Source organism: Camelina sativa, chromosome 18, assembly GCF_030686135.1.
Source record: "Camelina sativa cultivar CO46 ecotype springtype chromosome 18, ASM3068613v1".
In the NCBI taxonomy this organism is placed as follows: Eukaryota; Viridiplantae; Streptophyta; class Magnoliopsida; order Brassicales; family Brassicaceae; genus Camelina; species Camelina sativa.
The window spans coordinates 11,048,252-11,074,347 of record NC_141897.1 but is presented as its reverse complement, the minus strand read 5'-3'; the positions used below and the strand labels follow the sequence as shown (position 1 = coordinate 11,074,347).

General features: G+C 33.8%; 7 protein-coding genes across 32 annotated transcripts; 4 read left to right on the top strand and 3 right to left on the bottom strand.

Annotated features, from left to right (window-relative positions):
- Nucleotides 1-1,875: 1,875 nt before the first annotated feature.
- On the top strand, nucleotides 1,876-4,097 carry LOC104760773 (adenylate kinase 2, chloroplastic). 2 transcript variants are annotated; one of them, XM_087497436.1, is made up of 6 exons: nucleotides 1,876-2,160; nucleotides 2,258-2,362; nucleotides 2,696-2,959; nucleotides 3,268-3,414; nucleotides 3,541-3,615; nucleotides 3,719-4,097. In XM_087497436.1, the coding sequence occupies exons 2-6, from the start codon at nucleotides 2,303-2,305 to the stop codon at nucleotides 3,821-3,823; spliced, it is 651 nt and encodes a 216-aa protein (XP_087353562.1). In that variant the 5' UTR covers nucleotides 1,876-2,160; nucleotides 2,258-2,302; the 3' UTR covers nucleotides 3,824-4,097. The 2 variants fall into 2 exon arrangements, with proteins under 2 accessions (XP_087353562.1, XP_010482034.1); XM_010483732.3 differs by having other exon boundaries at nucleotides 1,881-2,160; nucleotides 2,267-2,362.
- Nucleotides 4,098-4,959: 862 nt separating this feature from the next.
- On the top strand, nucleotides 4,960-8,267 carry LOC104760770 (uncharacterized). Of its 23 annotated transcripts, none has more exons than XR_015588163.1 (10): nucleotides 4,960-5,392; nucleotides 5,476-5,545; nucleotides 5,828-5,952; nucleotides 6,137-6,245; nucleotides 6,352-6,415; nucleotides 6,504-6,559; nucleotides 6,824-6,931; nucleotides 7,185-7,338; nucleotides 7,437-7,607; nucleotides 7,899-8,267. XR_015588163.1 is itself a non-coding variant. In XM_087497570.1 (10 exons), exons 1-10 carry the CDS (start codon nucleotides 5,181-5,183, stop codon nucleotides 8,130-8,132), a joined length of 1,299 nt encoding a protein of 432 aa, XP_087353696.1. In that variant the 5' UTR covers nucleotides 4,960-5,180; the 3' UTR covers nucleotides 8,133-8,267. The 23 variants fall into 23 exon arrangements, 19 of the variants coding, with proteins under 19 accessions (XP_087353696.1, XP_087353694.1, XP_087353710.1 ...); XR_015588165.1 differs by having other exon boundaries at nucleotides 6,496-6,559; XR_015588162.1 differs by having other exon boundaries at nucleotides 6,334-6,415.
- Nucleotides 8,181-9,873, bottom strand: LOC104760771 (DNA repair RAD52-like protein 2, chloroplastic). Its single transcript, XM_010483731.3, has 3 exons — nucleotides 9,339-9,873; nucleotides 9,133-9,262; nucleotides 8,181-8,530 (listed from the first exon to the last, which is right to left on the bottom strand). The coding sequence occupies exons 1-3, from the start codon at nucleotides 9,668-9,670 to the stop codon at nucleotides 8,396-8,398; spliced, it is 597 nt and encodes a 198-aa protein (XP_010482033.1). The 5' UTR covers nucleotides 9,671-9,873; the 3' UTR covers nucleotides 8,181-8,395.
- Nucleotides 9,874-15,313: 5,440 nt separating this feature from the next.
- LOC104760768 (eukaryotic peptide chain release factor subunit 1-1) lies at nucleotides 15,314-17,887 on the bottom strand. Of its 2 annotated transcripts, none has more exons than XM_087497565.1 (3): nucleotides 17,742-17,887; nucleotides 15,672-17,135; nucleotides 15,314-15,584 (listed from the first exon to the last, which is right to left on the bottom strand). In XM_087497565.1, exon 2 carries the CDS (start codon nucleotides 17,109-17,111, stop codon nucleotides 15,801-15,803), a length of 1,311 nt encoding a protein of 436 aa, XP_087353691.1. In that variant the 5' UTR covers nucleotides 17,112-17,135; nucleotides 17,742-17,887; the 3' UTR covers nucleotides 15,314-15,584; nucleotides 15,672-15,800. The 2 variants fall into 2 exon arrangements, with proteins under 2 accessions (XP_087353691.1, XP_087353692.1); XM_087497566.1 differs by having other exon boundaries at nucleotides 15,672-17,111.
- A 54-nt stretch (nucleotides 17,888-17,941) lies between these two features.
- Nucleotides 17,942-19,631, top strand: LOC104760767 (NADH dehydrogenase [ubiquinone] 1 alpha subcomplex subunit 2). Its single transcript, XM_010483726.3, has 3 exons — nucleotides 17,942-18,145; nucleotides 18,297-18,403; nucleotides 19,312-19,631. The coding sequence occupies exons 1-3, from the start codon at nucleotides 18,060-18,062 to the stop codon at nucleotides 19,410-19,412; spliced, it is 294 nt and encodes a 97-aa protein (XP_010482028.1). The 5' UTR covers nucleotides 17,942-18,059; the 3' UTR covers nucleotides 19,413-19,631.
- Nucleotides 19,632-19,932: 301 nt separating this feature from the next.
- LOC147922754 (uncharacterized) lies at nucleotides 19,933-20,960 on the bottom strand. The gene is made up of 2 exons (XM_087497567.1): nucleotides 20,228-20,960; nucleotides 19,933-20,142 (listed from the first exon to the last, which is right to left on the bottom strand). The coding sequence occupies exons 1-2, from the start codon at nucleotides 20,779-20,781 to the stop codon at nucleotides 20,127-20,129; spliced, it is 570 nt and encodes a 189-aa protein (XP_087353693.1). The 5' UTR covers nucleotides 20,782-20,960; the 3' UTR covers nucleotides 19,933-20,126.
- Nucleotides 20,961-23,098: 2,138 nt separating this feature from the next.
- Nucleotides 23,099-25,943, top strand: LOC104760766 (uncharacterized). Of its 2 annotated transcripts, none has more exons than XR_002036461.2 (13): nucleotides 23,099-23,393; nucleotides 23,476-23,613; nucleotides 23,711-23,792; nucleotides 23,880-23,956; nucleotides 24,044-24,150; nucleotides 24,227-24,338; nucleotides 24,429-24,554; nucleotides 24,642-24,725; nucleotides 24,817-24,883; nucleotides 25,135-25,213; nucleotides 25,317-25,408; nucleotides 25,517-25,660; nucleotides 25,736-25,943. XR_002036461.2 is itself a non-coding variant. In XM_010483725.3 (13 exons), the coding sequence occupies exons 1-13, from the start codon at nucleotides 23,223-23,225 to the stop codon at nucleotides 25,760-25,762; spliced, it is 1,314 nt and encodes a 437-aa protein (XP_010482027.1). In that variant the 5' UTR covers nucleotides 23,102-23,222; the 3' UTR covers nucleotides 25,763-25,943. The 2 variants fall into 2 exon arrangements, 1 of the variants encoding a protein (XP_010482027.1); XM_010483725.3 differs by having other exon boundaries at nucleotides 23,102-23,393; nucleotides 24,634-24,725.
- Nucleotides 25,944-26,096: the final 153 nt, after the last annotated feature.

Sequence of the window (26,096 nt, the reverse complement as noted above, 5' to 3'; positions counted from 1 at the left end):
ATCATAACTGTACTTACAACATTGTCGAAAGAATTTCGACTATACAACTATAATTTTCACTCACCTTTACCGGATTACCGTCGATCTGTAGCTTCGATCTTTTTCTGCGAACCTTCAAACGATTGCTTATCTTCCTCTAAATCAAACCCTTAACTGTTTCTCGACAAAGATAACATCTCTTTCACTCTAACTCACCAGATTTCCTCACCCTCGAACAAAGAATTGGGAATCAACGATTCACCCTAACGGAGAGAGTTTTAACAAAATATTGTTTAGATTTCATTTTATAAAAGCATTTGGTCTAACTCTATTTACTCGGCTTTTTCTTTTTTTTTTATAAATTCTAATGACATTTTTGTAAATTACAGTTGACATAATGCTTTAACATCTTTTTCATAATTATATGTGTTGTTTGAATAAAAGTATGGTTGCAAGTGTCGTTTTAGTAACAACCAGCTTATAAGTGTTGTTTGAGTAATTTTATCAATCTGATATCGTTTCAAATTTATAAAGATGCTAACACAAAAACAAAAAAACTTAAGATTGTTGACAGCATGTGTTGATTTTTTTTTTTTTTGCTCAACATCAACTATTCATTAACCAAGATAATACATCCAAATCAAAGGTACTTAACATTCCCCTCCAAAGAATTGGACCAAATGCAATGAGTCGGTCTAGTACCACCCTGAATCACTAGCGGATCCAACGCTACCTAACCGAGAAATAAAGCATTTTTTTACCACAACGAGATAGATAACACACCACAAATCGGTGTGAAATCATCTCTTAAACCACCTAAATAAACCCTATGACACAAGAACAACTACTAACACAGAAAAGACCAAATCTTATACTGAAGAACAATTCAAATCCAAGCTATTAGAACCATATGATCGGCAAGTAGAACTTGTCCCAATAGCATCAACACCCTGAGGCGCAACATCAGAAGAGCTTGGTATCTATGGCTTTCATTGTTCCAGTTCTAAGCCAAAAACAGACAATACCAGCAAGAGCAAAGGCTTCTCCGAATTAATCTCGCAAATCCAGAATGCTAATCAACTAAAGATAAGAAATTGGAGCACAATTTAGCATAGCTTCACCTCACGGTGCATTTCCGGATTGGCCACGTCGCATCTTCTTTATTGTCTCGCTTCTTAGCCGGACTGAAACCAGAAAATTGAGGAAGCTCTCAAGAACGCGCCGTTAAGGATGTCCTCAAATCTTGGCCACCGACGCACACATAATCCTCTCCAATAACCGGTAGACTCAAAAAAAACTAACTCAAGTGTTAACCTCCGGACAACTAGGATCTCCGACATAGAGGTTTGGTGTAGTAGGAGACACGACCCAAGACCCAGATCCAAATCCTGAAGCTACAAAGAATGCCGCCTAGAGCAGCATCGAACCACCATCAGCCGCCAGAGAGGAAAAATGAGCCGAGATCTCACTCTATAGCGTCAGCGGCCGCACCATCACGACGCAATAGTTGAGCCACTCCTCAGTACATCTGGAGGGGAAGAGATCGAGTCACCTTACTATTATAACTGGAAAATAAAACAAAAAAAGAGAGTAGAGCCCTCTCACACCGCCAGCAAAACTCCGGACGGCGGAGAGGCAAACAAAACTCAAACGGTAACGGCTAAAGATCTAGACTTTTTGAAAGAGAAGCATCTAATTATATAATAAGTTTATAACCCAATAGAGTTTTTGAGAGAGAAGGATCTAGTTATATAATAAGTTTATAAACCAATAGGGTTTTCGAGAGAGAAACAAAACTCAGACGACAGCATGTGTCGATTTTTAGTTAGATCACCGATTGACAAAAAAAAAATCTGAAAATGAATGGAAAAAGGTAAAAACCAATAAAAGTAAAATGAGTCCATTTAGGTTTGGGCCTCCACTAATAATCTGAACTACTAGTTCTCTCTGGTCCCTCTCCTCTATATTAAGTCACCACCACCACAAAGCTCGTAGAGAGAGAGAGAGATGACGGGCTGTGTGCATTGTATTTCTCCGCCGCCGGTGACCTTGTACACGCCTCGTACCTCTCCTTCATCAGCTTCACGTTCATCCTTCTCTTTTTCCGGCGATGCCGTCCACTCTCTTTACCGTGTCCGACGTGTTACCAGATCTCCGTCGATTATCTCCCCCAAATTTCAGGTGGATGGTTGTTATGAGCTTGAAATTTTTGAATGCGTTTGTGTTTCATCATCCGCGAGCTTTTAATTATGGATTGTTTTTATTTTTTGTGTGGAAGGAAATATAGATTGTGGCGGCTGAGAAAGCGAAGCCTCTGAAAATTATGATATCAGGAGCTCCTGCTTCTGGTAAAGGTACACAATGCGAGCTGATTACCCAAAAAGTAAGCTTTTTATTTTTATTTTTTTTGGATACTAATCCAATTCATTTTATGATCGATTTTTGTCAATGAATCTCTAAATTTAGGCCAACTATAGCATTGCATGAGTTGACTCAGGTCTTTCTCTAGTCATGATTTCAAGCATTAAACTATTTATTGGATGTTGAGTGCGATTTAGTAATAATCTTTTATTAAGAGGTTAACATGATACATGCTTCAGTTAATGTGTCTGGTGTTAAGTGGAGACTAGAAGTTTAGGCACTTTGTTTGCTACTCATTTGTACTTTTACGTTCTGCTGTTTCCATGGAAGACTTCATGCTTTTCTCGGTATGCAGTATGGTTTGGTGCATATCTCTGCTGGAGATTTGCTGAGGGCTGAAATCGCTTCTGGAAGTGAAAATGGAAGACGGGCTAAAGAATTTATGGAGAAAGGACAACTGGTACCTGATGAAATAGTTGTAATGATGGTAAAAGATCGTTTGTCGCAGAAAGATTCAGAGCAAAATGGATGGCTTTTGGATGGATATCCTAGGAGCTCATCACAGGGAAAAGCTCTTAACGGGTTTGGATTCCAGCCTGATCTTTTCATTGTCCTGGAAGTAAGCACTGTTCTTTTTCTAGTGCTCATTATCTCTCATCTCTGGGCTTCTTCGTCTACAACTTACTAGATTTAGCAATACATCTAAGTTCAAAGTGATGGGTTAACTTTTACTTCTTTGGACCAGAGATTCTGTAACAGATTGCTGAAAAGTTTTATTCTGGTAAATTCAGACAACTGATAATGTAGGTCCGTTAGCTATTTATATTTTGTGTGAGATGTTTTAATTAGATTCAGTCATATTGCCTTTTACTCTTTATCCTATGAATGGGTATGGACTCATTTGATTTACTCCTACTCTGTGAACAGGTTCCTGAAAATATTCTAATTGAAAGAGTTGTTGGGCGTCGGTTGGATCCTGTCACGGGAAAGATCTACCACATGAAGTATTCTCCTCCAGAGACTGAAGAGATTGCTGCTAGACTCACCCAACGGTTTGATGATACTGAAGAGAAGGCAAGTCTGTACTTCTTTTATAGTTCTGTGTCTCTTGATAGTTTACCCATGCAGTCATTATTTCTCACTCATGAAACTCTTTCTTAGTCCAATTATGTCTCTGATTTTTTTTGTCTTCCGCTGTAGGCAAAACTGCGGCTAAAGACTCATAACCAAAATGTGACAGATGTGCTTTCTATGTACGACGATATAACTATTAAGGCATGAGATCTCTCATTCCAATCTTTTACATTTCGGTTTTGCTATCTCTTCTCTAATGAGTTTCGTAAAGCAAAATGGCACCTCATTTATTATTATCATCCAGATTGAGGGAAACCGTTCAAAAGACGAAGTGTTTGCCCAGATCGACACTGCTCTGTCTGAATTGCTTCAACAGAGAAACACCGCTCCAAGTTCACTATTAAGTTGAATCATTCTTGGTACAAACCTGAGGAAGTGTTTGCCCGTATCGATACTGCTCCGTCTCAATTGCTTCAACAGATGAACACTTCTCCATGTTCACTCTGAGGTTGAATCATTCTTGGCAAGACCTAACCAGCGGTAAATATACCCTATTACATTCATCAAATTCGCTTGATAACACTTGTATTGCAATAACACTCTTTTTTGTTGTTAGTAAGACAATGTACGTCTACCTCAAACCTCAGAAATATGCCACCTTATATCTGTAGATTTACTGAAAAGAACCCACTGTGTTGTCTTGTTACAAATTACAACCATGAAGAATAGAAATGGTATACTAAGTGAGTTTTAGGACTTTGAAAATTTCTTATGTTTTTTCGTATCAGTCAAATTTTGACCGCTGGCGTCTAAATTCAACTCGACAATGGTAAACCAAATTATGCAGCAACTCTTTTTCCTACCAACTAAATAATATTAGAGAAGACTTTAGACTTTTCTCATGGAGTTTTAATATACGCTGATAAGCTTTACACTGCGTGGCTTCAAACCGTTGACTTGTAGTATGTTCCATACAAATCCTCCATGAGAATCATACTCTTCATTAAAAAAAAAAAATAGAAAGCAACAATACTAATTTCTTTGCCTTAATATGTGATCCATTAGGTATAAATAATTGAGCCCAATTTCTCTTTGACAATTTGACCCAATAAATTTTACCTATTAATTCAATATATTTTTAATGGATCATCTTTTTAAAAAACCTTTTAATTTTTAATATAGACCTTTAATAATAACTGGACTTTTAACCTGCAGTACATATAAGTTTTATTATTATTTTTAATGGATCATCATTTTAAAAAACCATTTATTTTTTTAATATAGATCTTTTTAATACCCAAAATTTTCCTTAATACATAAAATGATTAGAACATAAAATATTTAATATCTAAAAAATTAAATGTTGTTAATTACTTAATTTCATACTCACAGTGTCACAGACTCATTAAAAAATGAAAATTTCAAATTACCTTTATCATCTCAATTAATAATTTATTTAAAATGATGTGATCTTAGTTTTTATTTGAATACAAATTATATATAATTAATATTTTCTTTCTTATTATTTTTTTTAAATGGATTTTTTTTTTTTTTGGATTTATTTCCTTAATATCTTAATTAGCTTTTAGATGATCACAATGTTTGCGTTAGCTGCGAAACAAGATGCTGTTACAGTCATAGAAAGGCCAAAGCGTACACGACTGCTGCGATTTCAAAAATCAGAACGGAATAAATAAATAAATAAACTCTCAGCGACGAACCACCTTCAGATAGTAAAAGCCAAAAATCCTCTCCGGCTCCGAGCTATGGCTATTTGTTCCCTCTGGGCGTCACCGTCTTTTTCTCCCCGCCGGCGATTTTGTAGCAGCTTATCTCACAGTCGCCGCCAGTCTCTACCCTCGATGTTCAACTTCTTTGGTAATAAGCGTATCTCACGAAGAGTTTTCTGTAGCTACGACGAGAGAAACAGAGATCGGCCTCAATCTTCCGGAATTCAGGTCTACGGCGAGATCGAGAGGTAGGTTAGGTACGCCATCGTTTTGCGTAACTAGCTTTTTCACCTTTAAGCTCACTTTTGGCTAATCAATACGATTTTTTCAGGTTATTAACTGAGACTGTTAAGCAATCTCAAAGTAGTTCCGGTGGATCTTCTGATTGGTCAGAAGTTGAGGTGTTTTTTTTTTTTTTTTTTTTTGTGGTATCTCAATTCACATTTTAGGATTTTACCTACAATTGTTAATTTGACATGGATGTTGATGAATAAGTTTGAGAACTTTACTGCAAGTGTTGATGAACGTTTGAAATTAGAATTTGATGTATAGATTCTTGGGAACGATGTTGTAGAAGGGTGATTCCTACAATCAAAAGTCAAATTGAGTGGTTCAGAATAAGTTTTTTTTTTTTTTTTTTTTTTGTTCAGATTGTTTTAAACAATTCAGTGAACTTGGTTTAGGGAGCATGGGTGCTTAAACCAAGAAACTCGAAACCGAAGATGGTTGTTCATTTCATTGGCGGAATATTTGTTGGTGCAGCACCCCAGCTTACCTATCGATTGTTTCTTGAGAGATTAGCAGAGAAGTAAGTCTGTTTGAGCATACTTTTATGTGATTTCTGGGTATTTTCTTATATTAACTATGTATCTCAAGGCAGTTTCATAAGATCAAACAAAAAAATATACTAAGGAATCTGGCTTATCTAACTCTAGGTTATTTCATGAGTTTATGATAATGTTGTGCTGTATTTAACCCATTTTCTCGCGCAGGGATGTTTTGGTTATCGCGACACCCTATGCAAGTGGTTTCGACCACTTTAATATTGCAGACGAAGTACAATTCAAGTTTGATAGATGCTGCCGCTCTCTACAAGAAACAGTGAGTATCTTTTGAGGATCCTAGAGAATTGTTCGAGCTTGTTTATGCTCCAGGAAAACAAAAAAATTGGTGTCAATTTGAGTAGTAGTTCCTTTGCTCTCAACAGGTGCAGGATCTTCCATCTTTTGGGATTGGTCATTCACTGGGATCCGTCATTCACCTTCTAATTGGTAACTAGGTTTAAATGGTTGTGAATGTCTAAATCTGATTCAGCTCATTAGTTTTTTTTTATTGAGTTGGTTTTCACTAGTCATTCAGGATCAAGGTATGCCGTTCAGCGAAATGGCAATGTATTTATGGCATTCAATAACAAGGTAAATGGGTTTATCTATCTTCCAAAGGGCAATCAGAGTCAAACTTTTGTAAAGCAATTATTCTGAAAAACACCAGATCATACTAAACCCTGTCATATCACCTCTTTACATTGAAATATAAAACATTCCCAATATTCCCTTGGCTCTCCCTCATTCAGATTATACAATGTACTCTTAAAATGTATTCCACTTACATTTAGACCCTTGTAACTGGGCCTGTGAGAACTAGGAAGTGATATATTTTTGGAACCCCTAATTTTGCAGGAAGCGAGCTTAGCTATTCCTTTGTTCTCCCCAGTTCTTGTCCCGATGGCTCAGAGCCTTGGACCATTGTTATCACAGATAGCAACATCCCCAACAATTCGCCTTGGGGTAAGGTTTTGATTCCTTTTCTCGGCTTTTATTAAGATGTGCAGCTCCTCGCTAGTTTCCCAAGTGATAGTCTAACTTCTTGCTTTTAGTGATATTGATTGATCAATTTGTTTGCTGCTAACTCAAGAAATTCCGTCATGAGTGCACTTACTCAGTAAATGCTACTTTTGATATTTAGCACATCAAGTTGTAATGCTTCATATCTTATAATCTCTTTCGTCCTTCAAATAAGTGACAACAAAAATACTTGCAGGCAGAGATGACCCGAAAACAATTAGAAACGCTTAGTCCTCCCATCATGAAGCAAATTCTTCCATTAGTGGAACAGCTCCCTCCCTTGTACATGGACTTAGTAAAGGGAAGAGAAGATTTTATTCCAAAACCAGAAGAAACAAGACGCCTTGTAGGTGACACCCATTATGTTAATTGGTTATGTTTCATCACGGAGCCTTACCATCTATCATATCCCATCATACTAATCGAGATTATTGCTAATAATGTTCAGATAAGATCCTACTATGGAATCTCTAGAAATCTGTTGATAAAGTTCGAGGACGATTCAATAGATGAAACATCAATCCTAGCTCAGGTACTTGGCGTGGAATCATCCATAAGCTCAAAGCTAGATATGTCTATACGTACACTGCCAGGGGATCATGGGCTCCCTCTGCAACAGGTACTCTTTTGAAACAGTTATTGGAGCCAGTGCCATGTAGATAGAGTCCAAAACTGCGTTAAGATTAAATGTGTTCAATCTGGAAAAACCAAACCTCACTGATCCAATTTGAGAGCTGAAAATGAGTCTTTGATTTGGTTAATGTGTATTTAAACTGAACAAACCTTTTATAGTAGATTTAAACTCGAACTGAAACGGACTGAACACCCGTAGTTATAATATATTTAGAAAACTTTTTTCCTCTTGGTGACGTTATAATGTTGAAAGTGACTCATTTTGCTGTCTGGACAGGCTCTTCCGGATGTTCCACCACGAATGGCAGAAGCGGTGAATCGCGGAAGTGAGTTTTTGGCAAATATTGCTGTTGGGACTCCGTGGGAATCTATGGCTAAAGAGGTTGGAGGTTCGCTTGGAATGGACTCGAAAATCCTTCGTGCTGATATGTCCAAAGATCTTGCAGTGCTCGTCGATGCAATCACGTCTTGGATGGCTTCAAATATGGGTTCCAAACTTCTGAAACCATAATGTTACTCATGTACACAAAACATAAAAGTAATTGAATGACATAAGACAGGGGCAATGCATTTTATTTAATATAATGTAAGTATATATAACAGCAAGTGTCTGGGTTATACATAAAAACTCGTGTCGATTGCATAATTTTTTGGTACTCTAGATCTCACACAAGGATGTCAAAAATAAAAAGAAAGATCACACAATGAAGGGTCCTGCCTAGTTGACGAACATGTCACTGAACACTGGTGCACACACTTGAAATGACTGGCCTACTATTCATGATACAGATACAAGCCAAGACCAAATCGAGCACATGCTCTGCAGAATGCTATTTCCTCAGCTGCAGCAACTGGATCCTTAGTGTGATCATCAGTCGTTATTACTGTCCCAGTTGATTCTCGATGTGCCTGCATTACATAAAACTTCAAAACTTAGTCCTGTAATCAGGTTTACATATGTTGGTTTATCTGATTCTGACTGTGTACAAGAAAGGAAAAATTCAGAATGTGAATATAAATACTTATATCCAGTTCTTTATCTGACTCTGACTGTGTACAAGAAAGGAAAAATTCAGAATCCTCTGCCAGTGCAGCAACACAAACACTTAACATTTTAAATTGGATTTATTGCTACAATATCGGTAAAAGATGAGATGTGACAAGAAAGAACACTAATCAGTGTAGCACAAACACTTGGTTCTTCATAATTTCTAACATATTCAGAGGAGAGTGGGAGCTTAGATAGCTTCCATAATTGTAAATATACTATTGCAACCTAACATTTGGATGGATATTATTAACCTCTAGAAATGTATGATTTATGCACAAGACAAGACACAAACAAACATCAATAGATGAACTAGAATCTTTTACCTAATCGTTGATAAGAGAGAAACAATGAATGGGATGCAAAAGGTTTGATTTAGACAAACAAAATTTTAGTCAAAATCAGACTAACACCTCAAAAGAAAGGAGGTATTAGAAAATTGAGAATTTTGGAAAGAGCTTACCTCACCATCAGAGCCACGAATAGTGAGACGATAAACAACAGTGACATTACCATTCTCAGAGAAAATAACATCTCTAACTTCACCACACCAACCAGGAGCATAGAAGCTAAGCATCCGATTTGCATGGTACCTAAAAAAAAGAACAAGAAATTAGCAACAACACTCGAAAGGATCCAAAAAAAAAAAGAAAGAAGAGTAAGTAGTACCAAGGGATAAATCCAGAAGCAGCAGCAGTAGTAGAGGGAGGATCATGGCTTTTAACAATATTATCAGGGATCTTCTTGTTAAGGTCACGAAGTATCTCAATCAAAGGCCGAGTAATTGAAGATGAGGAAGAGAATTTGTCCATAGGAACTACGTAGTTCGAATTAGGAACTGCTTTTTTCTTCGCGGCGTCTCCGCCGCTGCATCTGACGACTCCACGGTTTGCCGTTAACCGGCGAACAGCCACGGTTCTGAACGGGGAGAGTCCGCTGCGTGCATCGGTGGTGGATGGCGTGTAGATTCTGAAGGAGGACTGCTGCGTTTGCAAAGCCATTGATTTTCGTGTTGGAGTTGGAGGAGGAGGAGGGAGCAAAATTGTGAGAGAGAGTTGGGGGAAGAGGAAAACAGGAGAAGAGAGAGTGGGAAGGTAAAACTGTGAGCTCTACATGACGTGTCGTGCATTTAGTAGTAGGTGGGGTAGGTAGGTGGAACCTCAAAACCAAACCAAACCAACCCCTTTTTCTTTTTTTTAAAGTCTTTTTAATTGGGAGTAACATTTTTATCTTTAATTGGAAAAACTACGAGTTGATATTTAAATCGAACCGAACTAAACCAAATCCAATCCTACACTGCGACCATTTAGTTATGTTTCTTTCTAAACCAAATGGTTTGGTTCGGTTTGGTTTAAAACCGAACCAACCAATAACCTAATGTGTTTTTCAAATTAATTAATAATATTATTAAAATTATAAATATATGATTTTATATTTTATTACCACTTGGATTTGGTTTTAATTTTACTTTATTTTAACTAGATTAGGACATGCGTGACACCGCAAGACAAATTATTTATAACTAAAACATTTAAATTATATATTGTATTTCTTGGTTAAATATGTTATAATTATAAAATAATTGTTAATTTTATGGTTTAAAGATTAAACCATATAATACCATAGTATAATTTATTTTTTTACATAATATTTATTTAATCAATTTAATTAGATATGTGTATCTTCTGATACCAATAATGTTACAAAATAATACAATGATGTTTTACCCGTGTAACACCAAATTGATGATATTTAAAATTTCTATAAATATCGACAAACCCTTCCTACTATATAACTCCGTCCCGAGATATTTTAACTCGCACTATATCATCTTAATTTTTAATATTTATTGTTTTGTATTATAAATATTAGATTGAGTTGATATGTTTTTTTTAAGATTGTATCCATTTACATTTTATAAGATTGGTGCTTCTTATAATGTTTAAATATTTATAATACTAAGAATTCTTAAAACGGTTGAGTATTTCTCATATTTGAAGTTTCATAAAAGTTTAAATATATTATTAATATTTTAAAGGTCTTCTAAATTTTTAAAAACTTGAAATATTTATAATATTTAAACTTTATAAATTTGAAACTTCATAAACGTTTAAATACTATTAATATTTTATAAAGTTTAACTTTCTAAAAAAATTTTTTTTTAAATATTTAACTTTTTAAAAATCTTTAAAATAAAGAACCGGAAGAAACCAAATAAAAGTTTTTTAAAATTTGAATGCCTGATTTATGCAAATGTTTCGTAAATGTAAATGTAAATGTTTTGCAAAACCCGAGTGCCCACATTCCCTCGTCTTCAAAATATCCCAAGATGGTGTTTGAAAAGAGTGAACCGAGTTCAAAGCAAGGTAGAAATAGCTGAAGAAGGCGATCTTTGAGCACCCTTCTTTAGGATGCTCCTACTCGAACTGATCCGCTCCAAGAGTTGCAATGTTTGGTTGGTAACCACCATATCCCAATGCGATCAAGTAGATGGAAAAGTAGAACATAGTGATCTCCATCATGGAATGTGAACCACAAGGTGTGACCTCGTCCCCGCAACCTATTGGTTTGATCAAGAACATGTACGATGATAGCGATAGCGATGAAAGTCCCTGAGGTTTATTTAATTTACATTTTAACTATTTTAAAATTTTCTTTTAATTTATGTTTTTTAGAAACTAATATTTCACTTCAATTTTATTTTCATGTTTAGATTTTTATAAATACAATTACATAACTTGTTGTTTTACTCCACCATGCATTAAAATCTTACTTTACATTCTAAAACTCATTAACACATTCTAAATTTTGGAATAAAATCATTTTTTGGTTATAATTTTAATAATAACATTATTACTAAAACAAATTTATAATATTATTTTTACTATTTAAATTTTTTCATTTAATTTATGTTTTTTAGAAACTAATATTTCACTGCAATTTAATTTTCATGTTTAGATTTTTATAAATACAATTACATAACTTGGTTTTTTACTCCACCATGCATTAAAATATTACTTTACATTCTAAAACTCGTTAACACATTCTAAATTTTAAAATATAATCATTTTTGTTATAATTTTGATAGTAACATTATTACTAGAACAAATTTATAGTATTATTTTTATTATTTTAAAATTTTCATTTAATTTACTTAATTCTTTTTTAGATAGTTATTAGTTTTATTATTTACTAAAAAATTGTATTATTATTTATACTAATTTAAAATTTAATGATTTTAGTTAATTCATTTTAATTTATTTTTGACTATTATTAATTATAATATATAAATATGCCATAAATAAATATTAAAAATAGAATTTTTTTATGCAAAAAAATTGATTAGGTGGATGCTGATGTGGAGGAAGGAGAAGTGAGCAAAGTTCCCTAGTTGAATTCTGCTTCTACATGACTTAAAAGATGTAGAAATGAACAATGTTCAGGCTCAAGATTTGGAGGCTAACCTAACTTGTTCGACAATTGATAAATTAAATATCTATATTAACATTTTTGAAGTACATTTTGTGGTATGCTCTTTTAGTTTTGTTTATTTAAAAAGTTTTTTACAACATTAACCCTTAAAAAATTTCCAAAACTAACATTACTCCAGATTTTGTTTCTTAAATATTTACAATTTATTTCAATTAAAAAAATAACATCAATCAATATGAAAATAGAAACTATCATATATTTAACCATACATTATGTTATGTTTTGAAGATATTCTATATCTGAATCCTTATTAAACAAAGAAAAACATAATTTGATTCCCATTTTTTTTTCCAAAATCTGTGATCTTTGATTCTTAACGTAAGAAAAACTTCGATTGACAATTATTTAAATAGACTTAATAAATTTTTTAATTATTATGAATATGTAAAATTAAAAAATTCTAAAAGACTATATGATGTGGTTATATAGTAGATGAGTTATAAGGAGAACATGTTAAAATTAATAAAATATTATTAAATTTGTATTAACACAGGTGATTTTATGTCAATTATTTATCAACATTACAAATATTAGAATATTTGACATAAAATCAAGTTGATTTAACTAAGATTATATAAAATAATTAAATCATTAAAAAGTGTGACTTAATCACAGCGTATAATTACTGATTATGTATTTAGATCCCTTATTTTTTGTTATAATAATTAAAAATCAAAATAGAATCTCAAACACTAAACAAAACAAACTAAATATAACAAACAAATGGTCAAAATTGTACATTAATTCATTCCTCCTACTAACTTATTTATCTTTCAAGAGAAAATATTTTTGGTTAAACTTTAATATTTTATAATTATTTTGGTTGGCTAAACTTATATTCATATTTTGGTAGGCTAAATTAATATATTTCTCATGTAAAATTATTGTTTATAATGCATTTCTCATTTCAAAGTTTAAAGCAATATATCATATATATAAAAAATAAGGTTTTCGTCTTTCTTTATTGGTTGATTTTCATTTAATGTTTTCTAATTTTTTATTTTTTTTATTTGCTTTAAAAAATATTTAAGACCCAATAAACACAATACATTTAACTCACACATTAAAATAAAATTATAACTGAAAATAAAATAAATTATGCATTAATCATATTCTACCACTCAATTTTATTCAAACACAACAAATTACTATTGTAACTCCATAATTCTAAATGTAACTTCCATCATTTCTTATTATATAAGTAAGCATTCTCTCAATCTCTCATTCTCTCATATTAGCATTCTTTTACTATCACATTTTCACATCCTCTCATTCTCTTCTACGAAACCTTAAATCATTTTTTGATTTTTGATTTTGTTTTTAATTTCTTATTTTTGTTGTATGGGTTGTAAAAAAACAAATGAAATGTCGTTGTAAATTTTTAATACTAAATTTTAATTTTAGAGACTACATGGTATATACTTTACATTGTTCTTATTTTAAAAGATTCATCTCCATTATCTAATTTGGATTATTATCTTATAAGTAATCATTCTCTCCTCCTCACCCACCAATATCAAATGTTGTTATATCTCATATGTGTTGTAAGAGTTTGATTCTATATTTTAATTTAGAAAGTATTATATATATATATATATATATATATTTTATATATATTGTACTATTTTTTAAAGATTCATCTCCATTATCTAATTTGGATTACCATCTTATAGCAATCATTCTCTCCTCCTCTCCTACCAATATCAAATGTTGTTATATCTCATATGTGTTGTAACTTGTAAGAGTTTGATTCTATATTTTAATTTAGAAAACATTATATATATTTAACATTGTTTTCAATTTTTATTTTATTTATATAAAAATAAAATATTTCTTTTATATTTCTTGCCCTTCTAATCTATTCATATTTATTTTTTAAATTTTTATAGTTAAATTTAAATTCACATATTTTGGTTTAACAAAAAAATCAACTTTATTTGAGAATTAGATGTTCCTATTCATTTTTAAACGATCAATGTGTAACATAATATATATAAGCATTTTGTCTTGCAATCACAAGTTCTATTTCCATTGCTTAACTCCATAGTTAAACTATAATATATGTTGTCCTATTTGTAGGAACAACAACATAATTATTTAATATGTTTAAAAGAGCAGATGATTAATCGAAATAAACATTTCTCCAAATTTTATAATTCAATCAGTGCGAGTGTACTTATTACTTTGAAAAACCTTTACATTGAAGTTCATAAAATCATATAAGAAAACTAAAATACTATGTCACTTCAAATTTGGAAGGAAACACTTGGTATTCTTTTTAAAAAATGTTAAAGACACATATAAAATTTTATTAATATTTAACTCACTTTAAAGGCATAAAATGTCATTTAACTCAAAAATAACTTCTATCCAATAATTCCATACATTCCTCCCACTAATAAAAAATCAAGATTATATTTAAATATTACATAATTTTTAGTTAGCTAAACTTATAGTCACATATATACAATATATATACATAAGAATTTATATTACTTATTAACACCATAATTCGACCGATTATTTGCTTAACTCAAAATTGGTTTCAAAGCCAACTAAAAAAAAACAAAAATGATCTTATTGATATTAGACCAAAACATGGGCATACAAACATAATCACTTACACGGATAATTATTATTTTTAAATAACTTATTATTGCAACATCAACGTATGGAAGGTTTACATAAGCAGTTAATTACAATAAATGTATTGGGAACCATATCAGTCAATGATAAGATTGGATCCTCAAAAGCAAGAACAACATCCTTATAATTCATAAAAAAGGAACGTCACAATTGTACACATCTAAACGAAATGGTATAAACATATAGTGTATAAATACAATTGACTGCGAAGCCCGTATATGCCTAATTAAAACGAAATAATACAAAAAGACAACGGAAAAACAAAAAAAAACAAAAAAATGTCAACTACACCACAACCCATGCATTGCATGAGAAAACATCTAGTAATATAAATATTTAACCGCACAACAACTAGAAAATTTAGTTATTCCTTTATTTACAAAATATTTAATATTTAACACATAAATACAATATAAAATAGAAATTATATAGATACAACATAAAATAGAAATTATATAGTGGAGGGTCAAAATCTAGTTATTGAATTCTAAAACGGGATAAAAAGCTTTAAGCAAAACTAAGAAGCGTGGATTAAAATGCTGTTTCGTCCGAAACTTAATTTATCAACCCAAAGTCAAAGACATCCATGAAATAAAACCCAAATCATTACGTGTTTCTCTCAAGACAAGAGAGTATAAAATAGTGAAATCAAACTGACCAAAGCAAAATTATTAAACAACACCAACTCAAAAGAAAACTCGGTAAATGTTGCAGACAACGACGAACGCTACCAAAGCAACATCTTCTTCATTCTCCACCTGTTCCTTGACTCTCCACCTGTTTCAATAAACAACATCATTACAGAGATAATTAAGCTAAGGATTTCTAACAAGAAAGCTACGTTTCAAGAGATCATTTTTTAACCTTCAAAAGGTGCTTCTTCAATTATTTTCTAACTATCGTCTGCGCGTCCCCGATAGCCCGCGCAGGCTGGTTCAGGCATGACGGTGGGCCATCTTCCACAACCAGCGATGGTGAGGATTTGATTGATTGTTATTCCGAATCATCATCATCAAATTGTCCATCCTCAGAATCAAAGGCAGTCATGTCAAGCTGGTAACGAAGTATCCCTCCGATTCCTCCAAACCCTCTGCAAAACTGAGACCCTTCCTGTGATTTATTGGTCACAAACTCAAGCGCACAACCAAAACGCCTGTACTCATTAGCCAGCCACTCGAGTAAAGACAGCTTCTCCTCCACATCCAAAGCCAAGTCGCTGTCGACTACTTTGAAATTCTCCGTGTTGGCTTCCTGTTCCTTGTTCAGGTGCTTGATCACAGTTTCACCAGTCGCACTGTTCTTCATCACATATCTGTTGATATCAAGATTTTCCCACACAATTAGTGTCTCGATAGCACCTGATTCCAAAGCGTTCAACGTATCTTCCACACCAAAGACATACTTCCCTGTGTCCTGGCTTATTTCCTCAAAGTACTTGCCAATCAGACGCTTCTCTTGGATGAACTTCACATTCGCAAGAATCTCAGCTGAAAGCTCGATAGCCTGATTGAAACCATTTTCTCCTCCGTATGATACATCCACCACGTTCAGTATCTTTGCCGCCAACCTGGGATCAAACATATCTGACTGACTCAACTCAGTCTTGAAATCTGCTGAACCGGCAAGAATAAGCCCAGACACGTTAGGCTGACTTGTAGCAGGATTGATGAAGTACTGTGTGGCGAGCTCAGCAGTTTTCCTCACATAATTGTGACGCTTCTCCATACGGAGACGAGCAAAACGAAGAGCAGATTGTCCTCCTCTTCCATGTTTCTTGGGAAGATCAACAGAGAACTTGTGAAGCACCTCACGTGTGTTACCGCTCAGAGTTCCAAAGAGAGTCCCGTTTCCATCCATTACAATGAAACCAAACTTGTCATCAGACTCCAGCAATTCATTCAGAGCTTCCGTATGAAACTTGTTGTCACAGAGGTAGAGAGAAGCATTGATGGGTCTGAAAGGCTCGAAGTCAATGGTAACCTTCTTTTCCTTGCCTTCCTCGTTGACAATGGTTCCGGTATACAGCACAAGACCATTGGGAGGGACCCTGTTGTAAAGTTTAAGCCTTTGCTGCGCAGAGGTAATGGCTCCCAAAACAGACTGGCGATTGACTCTGCTCTTGATGTTTGACGCGGTTCCATACTCATCCCCCAGCATCTTAGTAACACGAGAAACCTGATCCCGGGGAGGCATAATGAGTGAGATCATGCTGGTTCCATTACCCCTAGCAGCTTCAAGGGATTTGATCAACTTCTTAATCTTCCATATCTCAATGTTCTTGTCGTCATCGTTTTTGTCTCCCATCTTAACAAATAGAACAAAAAACACCTGAAACATCAGTAGAGTAGCTAGTTTAACACCATAAACTCAGGAAATACAATTCCCAGTAAACCATTACCAAAGAACAAAACAATTACCAAAACGTTATACAATAATTGGGTCATATGAGCAGTTCCAACTCGTTTTAATACATTAATCATCAATCATACAATAAATCAAAACACTTTATAAAAGACGCAGGTTATAAATCTAATAAACTACCATAGTTCAAAACATGCCTTCATCGCTAATGAATCGCAACGACGATTTTATTTGCTCAATAAATTACTTCGCAATTTCAATGATCAAGGCAATAGGTATATAACTGATGGATCTACCTTTAAACTAAAAAAAGAAAAAAAAATCTTCGAGCAGAAAAATAAAATAAAATACGAATCAAGATGATCAAAAACGATATGTCTACCAAAAAAAAAATATTCTGATAAGATTTTTAAAACGAGGAAAGTTAATAAACAAATACACCAAAGAAACAACGATCAACACATGCAAAAAAAATATCAGATCACAGATTCGATCGATCAAATCAAACAATTACGAAACGATAACCCAAAAAAAAAAAAAAAAAAAAGAAGAATGATGAAGATCGAAAAGCACCTGAAGAAGAAAAAAAAGCTACGCGAAGGAACAACGCTCAAGCCTTTGTTTATTGTATAATAAAAAAAAAAAAAAAAAGCAATTGTGGCAGAGAAGAGAATTAAGGATATATACGTAACCTAGTTTTCTTTTTTTATTGTTTTTCCTCTCTAAACCTAACAAAACCGACTAACTTTAATAGGCCTAAGCCCAATAATATTGATGGGCCTAAGTCCATTTTCACACAGAACACAAAAGTTTTCTCTCCCTGGTCTTTGATTCTTTCTTTGTCTGTTTTGTGACATCTGAAGAGTTTGAGAGGAAGAAGAAGAGCGAGACATGGCATGGAGAGGAAGCATATCGAAGTCTATGAAAGAGCTTAGGATTCTTCTTTGTCAATCGTCTCCAGCTAGTGCTCCCACCAGGTTTCAATTTTTTGATCAAATTAAAAAAAAAAAAAAAAAAAAAGCAATCTCTCAGATCGGAGATTTTTCTTTCAATGTTCCATTTCCGTTTGGTTTTGTGATTTTTTTTTTTTTTTTTTTTTTTGGGGGTTTTGTTTTGTTTCGTTTTCAGAACGTTTGTTGAGAAGAATTACAAAGATTTGAAGTCTCTAAACCCTAAATTCCCAATCTTGATCCGTGAATGTAGTGGGATCCAGCCTCAGATGTGGGCAAGATTTGGTAAATTGCTTCATCTCCCCCCCATTACTTAGACTCAAATTGTCTAATTTGTAGAGAGTTGAAATTATTTTGTGCTTAATGTTTTTTAAAGATTTGATGTGAATGTAGTTCCAAATGTCGCTTCTTCTCTTGTTTATGTTTTTTTTTATAACATCATGTGTTAAGCCATTACACTTGATATACGCACTCACTCTTATAGCCTTGTACCCTGATGAAAATGCATTTTTAAAGACTTTTTCGATTTGATTGGTAAATTAACAGATGTGGCTTCCTCTTTTGTCTGCATTCAGTTTGTTTTATGAAAGAGTCCTTTAACATCTTGAGTTAACCCATTAAACTTAAAAGTGCCCACTCACCCTTAAGAGTCTTTGATGAAACTGTATTTTGTGTATTTGCTTGTGCTTTTAAAACGAGGATTGTTTTCCCTAGTTCCTTGTTGTGTTTTCTGTGAATGCTAATATCTTATATAATTCATGCGATTGCTTTGTTTGCCTGTTCTCGTATTCTTTGGTTTTGTTTTGAATTTTATAGTAATCACATATCAGTGTGTCTTCAGCAACTAAAAAGTATCTGCGACGAGAGAACTTTTTCCCACTCCCATCATGTAGTTAAGTATAGATATCTGTACCCATGTAACTGGCATGTTTAGGAAGTTGTTTAGCTGCTGAGATCAGAGAATCAACAATTGTTTATTCCATGGGAGATGCCACTGTTTAAGACTCCGCTCCACATGACTACTATTGTTAGATGACTGTATAAAACGTAAAGTATCATCGTGTTTCCCCCCCATGCGTATGCGTTAAAACTGCCATCCTCGATTCTACTTGGGAACCAGTATTTATAAATGCTTCTGTTTCTTTTCTTCTTCATCCGTTAATTTGTGCTTGGCTTGTAAAACCCTTGTGCAGATATGGGTGTTGAGAGGTGTGTAAACTTGGATGGGCTGAGCGAGCCACAGATTCTAAAGGCCCTTGAAAACCTTGTGAAATCCGGAGCTACAGGAGCATAAGGTTGTTTGTCTGTTTATCTAAATGATGCCGAATAAGATTTTACCGGAAACTCGTTTGACATTTCCTGTCATTCTTTTTACTTTGTAACTCCGTGGTGTCATATCGCCTTGCGTTTGAGTTGGTTATTTTTGTAATCCCTGAACTTGGAATGATTCGTACCAGTCCATAAAATGGAAACCATATGAAAGAGAAAATAAACAATAACAAGTGTAGAGAAATCTATTATGACTTCTGAGTAGTATGTAGTCCGTATTGTTTTAGGATGTGGGCGGTATATTAGGACGTGTGTCGTTCTTGAGATCAACTCCACTGTGGCTAAGTTGGCCACACGTTCATCTTTCGCATGGAGGAGAATCATTGTATCTCAAATATTGGTGCACACATGACACATGCCCTGGAAGATTGGTTCAGGCCCTGAACTTCACATCAATCAGGTCGTCTTAATATTTTACCCTAGCCAAATTTGGCATGGACATTAGACCATCTCGATCCCTCATTTTTAGAGGGAGATGCTTCATCTTTAAAAAATTAATAGATTAAGAATAATATTAATTAAATTGTTTTGGTGTCTTGAGTTTTTTTTGGTAAACGACCGGGGTATTACCCCAGATTTTATTAAAAGAACAAAGAACAATTACACACGAATATGTCTCAGGCACAAATGACCAGCAGCATCCGCACGTAGCAGCCCATCAACAGATTCCGGGACCGTGTTAAAAACATGAAAGCCTAAAGGAAGAGAAAACGCATAAGTAGCTAACCCATCAGCAAAATGATTGACTTATGGTAAAAATCAAAGGGTAAATTGCTTAACCGAATCCACACTGGTGTTGTGACAATATCATCAACAAGAGGATCAAAATTCGACGACCAAGCCTGCGCCGTCAAAACACTACCAAACACTCTCCACGGTCCCCCAGTCAAGGCAGCCAAGTACTCCTCCTCTTTCTCAAAGCGAATCATAAAGAACTGTCTCGGCAAGTCCATTACATTCATCACACCATTCAGTTTCCAGATCTCCTTCAGTTTGCGGATCATAGCTGGAAGTGAAACGGTCCGCCCAAGAACTTTCACAATCATACACTGCTTCCACAGCCCATGCATAGCTTTCAAGACATCATCCGCAATAGTTATCACCGACTCTCCATCCTCCCCATCTGGAAAGGCCAGCGAAACCCTTTCCGTCACAAACTCATCAGACAACACCTCCTCCGGAGCCTGGATTCCACCACTCATACTCCCTACTACCTTCTGCAACCAGGACTGGGACATATCCGGTGGATCCCCCGGAGATCTAACCCTCTCACCCGTATCCATCATCACCACTTCATTAGGCCTCGTCGAAACCCTAAAATCGCCGCCACTCATATAAGTTTACCTCTTAACTTGGTTTGGTGTCTTGAGTTTAAAGACACCAAAACAATTTTATTTAATATTTGTTATTTGTTTATTATTTTTTTTGATTTGAAGACATCTCTTTTCTAAAGATGAGGATCTAGATGTTCTTAAACCATCTTTATCCCTAAATCAAGCTTGAACCTATCTTTGAAAAAAAAAAAAAAAAGAGTTTATTTTTAATAGAAATAGAGTAGAATGATTTCTCAAATCATGTGAAACTTTCAAAATCATCAAGACATAACACACATGTGTTTTTTTATTTGGTGCACCATTTTTGTAATACCCATATCTTTCACATTTTCTCTTATTGATTAAATAGTTTATACTTTATCTATGTTGTTATTATTATTATTATTATTAACCATAAAATAAAATTATATATATTACAAGCTTCATTATGCGTAAATTTAATTTTTTTTCTTTTAATTTGATACTACTTAAAATATTAAATGAATTTTGTCTAAATTAATAAAAACATATATTAAAGTAATATTGTCGTAGTTAGTACAATATAGATCTTAAAATTTAATTTTAGTTCTTATAAGTTTAGATAACTAGTTTCATACATTATTGTGTTATTTAAGAGATGTAATTTTAATTGAAAAATAACTTAGAAAGAAAAATATATATTTTCAATTAATTAGAACTCACCAATCTTATCATATAAAGCTTGAAACTCACCAATCCTACAATATAAGAAAATTATACAATATCTTAAGGAAATTGTATAATTACTTAATGATACTGTAAACATATAATTATAAAGAAATTCCAAAAATAACTACTCTAAAAAAAAATTACTTTTACCTTAAAATGAATATACTCATGATGTCTCTCTATGTTAGGGATATTTATTGATTAAGGGCTTTGTTGGGCCAAATCTTTGAAAATAGGAACTATTGTCCGAACCCTCAGTTTTAGGTCCTTTTGGCTTAGGGTAAAATACAATTTTGTCCCTATTTTCTGTATCTTCTTCTTCGTTCTCCTCCTCCGATAACATTTTTTCTCAGCTGATCAAAACCCATTTTCGTCTCAACCAAAACACTTCTCATTATTGTGCTTCACAAACACCATCTCCGTCACTTTCAACACCAATCCTTGGCTTCAGAAACATAAAACCGCTTTGCTGCAAACACCATCTCCGATCATATAATTTTAATGGAGTCAATCTAGTTTTTTTGGATGAAGGAAACTAAACCCTAAGAGGATACTATCTAGGGAACCCAAGAGATTTAATCACAAGCACTAGGCTGTTCAATCATTCCAATCTGATCTAAAAATTTACACCAAATTTGGGCAACCAATCTCATCATCTCATTCACCAGATCTCCTTGTTACCATATTCACAAGACTCAAACCATTGTTGGTTCGTATTTCTCCACTACCAACACCAAGAGAGATTAAAGAATTAGAAAAAGAATAATCAAAAGAGATTTAAGAGAAGCAAATAACAGGTTCACTACGAGGAAAGAGAGATAACAGGAGAACTGTGTGTTTATTGATGATGGGCTATTTCGTCATTTTAGTTGAATGAAAATGCCTCATTCTAAGTATGGATAGTAAGTCTTAAATCCATAAAATTCTAGAAAATAATATCCAATTCTATAATTAATCCCTCTATGTTACCATGTTTTAACATACTTTTATTTTCTATTTTACATTGTTTATAGTTAGTTCAAGCACTAGTATGGTATAAAATTGTTTATAAAGTTCTCACCATAAGAGCATCTTTATTAGTATGAGTATATTTTTTATCATTAATTTTATTATTATTTTAATTGGTGCCTAAGAAAGAATATACTCTTCTAAAAATGATGGATATCTAAAATCTTAAATTATTATCATTATTTTTAAAAAGTACCCAACTCCATTAGTTTACCAATTGTGGTGGTCTAAGCCTCTAAGGTTTTAGATATTGAAGCTTTTAATGCTTTTTATTGTGGCAGGATGCTCTTAATGCTTTATGAAGTTTAATCCACTCAAAAATAAAATAAATGATTTTCTCTTTGTATTTATCATTTTGCATTGATAATTTTGGATAATTGATTTATAGCCTTTTATTCTCCTTAGCGTGGGCTTTCTCACTTGCAGGCCCATAAAGAAAAAGAAAATAACGAGTTAGTCGCTGTGAGCGAATCAAGTTCGGATAAGGTCCAATCAGGACACAGTCACGTGCAAATCCCAAGTTATTAAACTGTAAACAAACGGCTCAAGTGGGTAGCTCCAACCGTTCTAGTAGAGGCAAATCAAAACCAAAGTCTTGTTTCTTTTCTTACTTGATAAAGGTTTAAAATTTCGATATATTTTTTTCTAATTATATATATATATGTATATATATATCTATATATATAGGGAAAAATATATCAAAAAAATCTATATATAGAGACGCTGGAGTAGATGAATTTGTTGGGATGCGAACAAAACTGACAATGTATGAAGCAATCAAAGGCATTGATGATGATGACCATCAATGGCGAGAGAAGAAAGACATTGAGTCTGCTCTTCAGATTTCTCGTTCCTCTTTTCCTCCCGACAAGGAACGATTAGTTTCTCTTGATGTCTTCCGTGGCCTTACCGTCGCCGTAAGTTTGTTTTTCCTAATCGCTTTCTAAATACCTAATTAGCGATGTAAGTGGAGTTTGAATTGTTTGAATGTAATCACAGTTGATGATACTTGTGGATGATGCTGGAGGGATTGTACCAGCTATTAATCATTCACCTTGGGATGGTCTTACACTTGCGGATTTTGTCATGCCTTTTTTCTTATTTATTGTTGGTGTCTCTCTTGCCTTTGCTTATAAGGTAATCTGAGAGGGTTCAATGTTTTTTTTTTTGGCTCTGTTCTTCTTGTCTTTCTCTCAAGACCGAGTCCGCTAACTCTCGATGTGTTTGCTTACAGAACTTGTCATGCAGGTTCGCTGCAACAAGAAAAGCTTTGATGCGATCATTGAAACTTCTCTTACTTGGTCTTTTTCTCCAAGGTTTGGTTCGATAACTTTGTCCTTTAACTCATGGTGTTGATGGTTATACATTTACATTTATACTGTTTTTTTTTTCTAAGTTTTCAGGAGGATTTATTCATGGTCTCAATAACTTAACTTACGGAATAGATGTAGATAAAATTAGATTCATGGGCATATTACAGGTATATTATCTAGAGACAGCATTGAAATTTTTTGTGTTCCTACATTCTCATTGTAAATTAGTAGGCCTTTTTGGGTTATGTTTTCAGCGAATAGCTATAGCCTACTTAGTTGCTGCACTGTGCGAGATTTGGTTAAAGGGAAGCCATAATGTCAGCTCAGAGCTATCTATGATCAAGAAATATAGATTTCATTGGTAACTATCTTATTCTTGCAATTTGTATACAAAAAATTGTTATGCACTTGCTTGATTTTATCCTGGTCTTTGACAGGGTGGTGGCATTTGTTATTACAACAATATATTTGTCCTTGTTATATGGCTTATATGTGCCGGACTGGGAATATCAGATTTCAAGAGAAGACCAAGGATCATCAACATTCTTGGTTAGATAGTGTTTCTTCCTTCTACACAACCTTCCTCTTACATATTCTTTACCGCTCTTTTTATCATTGACGATCCTTAAAACTGTTTAGAATCTGAAAGTGAAATGTGGGGTACGAGGACACACTGGACCAGGCTGCAATGCAGTTGGAATGATTGACCGTATGTTTCTAGGAATCCAGCATTTGTACAGGAAACCCGTATATGCACGAACCAAGGTTCTAGTTTAACCCATGTCTTGTTTCTCTCAATATTTTTTTTTATATCCATTTCACATGAACTCTTATATATTTTCAGCAATGCAGTGTAAATTCTCCAAACAATGGGCCATTACCTCCAGGCGCTCCTTCTTGGTGTCAAGCACCTTTTGACCCTGAAGGCCTCTTATGGTCTCTGCTTCTACTCTCCAAAAACCATTTCCATTGCAAGTTTTGCTTCATCATTGTTCACAAAGTAACTCGCAAGTTTGTTCAATTGTAGTTCGTTGATGGCCACCGTTACATGCTTGGTGGGTCTGCACTACGGTCATATTATCATCCACTTCAAGGTAAATATATCTTTAGTTTTCTTTGAAGAAGTTCAGCTGCTCAACTCTTAGATATATATATCCTCTAAATAGCAGATTAGAGTTGTTGTGAGTTGGTAAGAGAGACGTTAGTAAGGGATAGGTTTATAACGAGCCTTCCATAGCTTAAGAGAGTAAGCGTCTCGCGTTAATCTAGTAGTGTCTATGGTTTTGGTGAATTGGAATCTATATAAGAAACTTAATATTGTTGCTATGTAATTAACTTCTTACAGGACCACAAAAAGCGTTTGAATCAATGGATTTTACGTTCTTTTTGTCTTCTGATGTTTGGTCTCGCACTGGACCTCTTTGGTATTTTCCTTGACTCCTATATCTCTCATTTACAGTCACACGTCATTTTTTTAGGTCTAATCACAGTTTTGCATTGTGTCATTCGTTTTTTGGTTCTTTGCAGGAATGCATTTAAATAAACCTCTATACACACTAAGTTACATGTGTGTCACCTCAGGCGCTTCTGGATTTCTGTTATCCGCGATATACCTAATGGTTTGGTTTGCTATTATCTTATGCTCTTAATGACTTACATATACTACGAGAGTAGGAAGCATCACATTGTTAAAACGTAAATCTCTCTCTCACAATCTTCACATGCAGGTTGACGTTTATGGATACAAACGAGCAAGTCTTGTCTTAGAGTGGATGGGAGTACATGCCTTACCGATCTTTGTTCTTATTGCTTGCAATCTTGTCTTTCTAATCATTCATGGATTCTACTGGAAGAAGCCCATGAACAATCTCGTAAGTGTTACTTTGTTATTTTTAACCATTGTTAAAGTTTTGTGTTGGACTTCTAAATATTATTATTGTTTGCAGCTTCATTTAATTGGAATCGGAAAATAAAGAAGAGAAAACAAGGAAAGGGAGGTGACCAAACATTGAGTTATATGAACCAAAAACTGACATGTTTTATCATAAAGAAACAAATGCCATATTCATCTTCACATCCCACCTTGTTTCACTTTCACATGTGGGATCCAGTTTATGCTATTTTTATAAATGGAATCTGATCATATTTCACATCCTTTTTTTTTACGTCTTTATGATTTTTTCAACCAGGTCGATTATATTCACATGATACATTCACGTAACAACTATGAGTCAACGCGTAACAAGGTTAAGCGGTAATAGAAAATGGTGTGGATAATAAGAATTGACAACGCTTATAAAAAAGAGA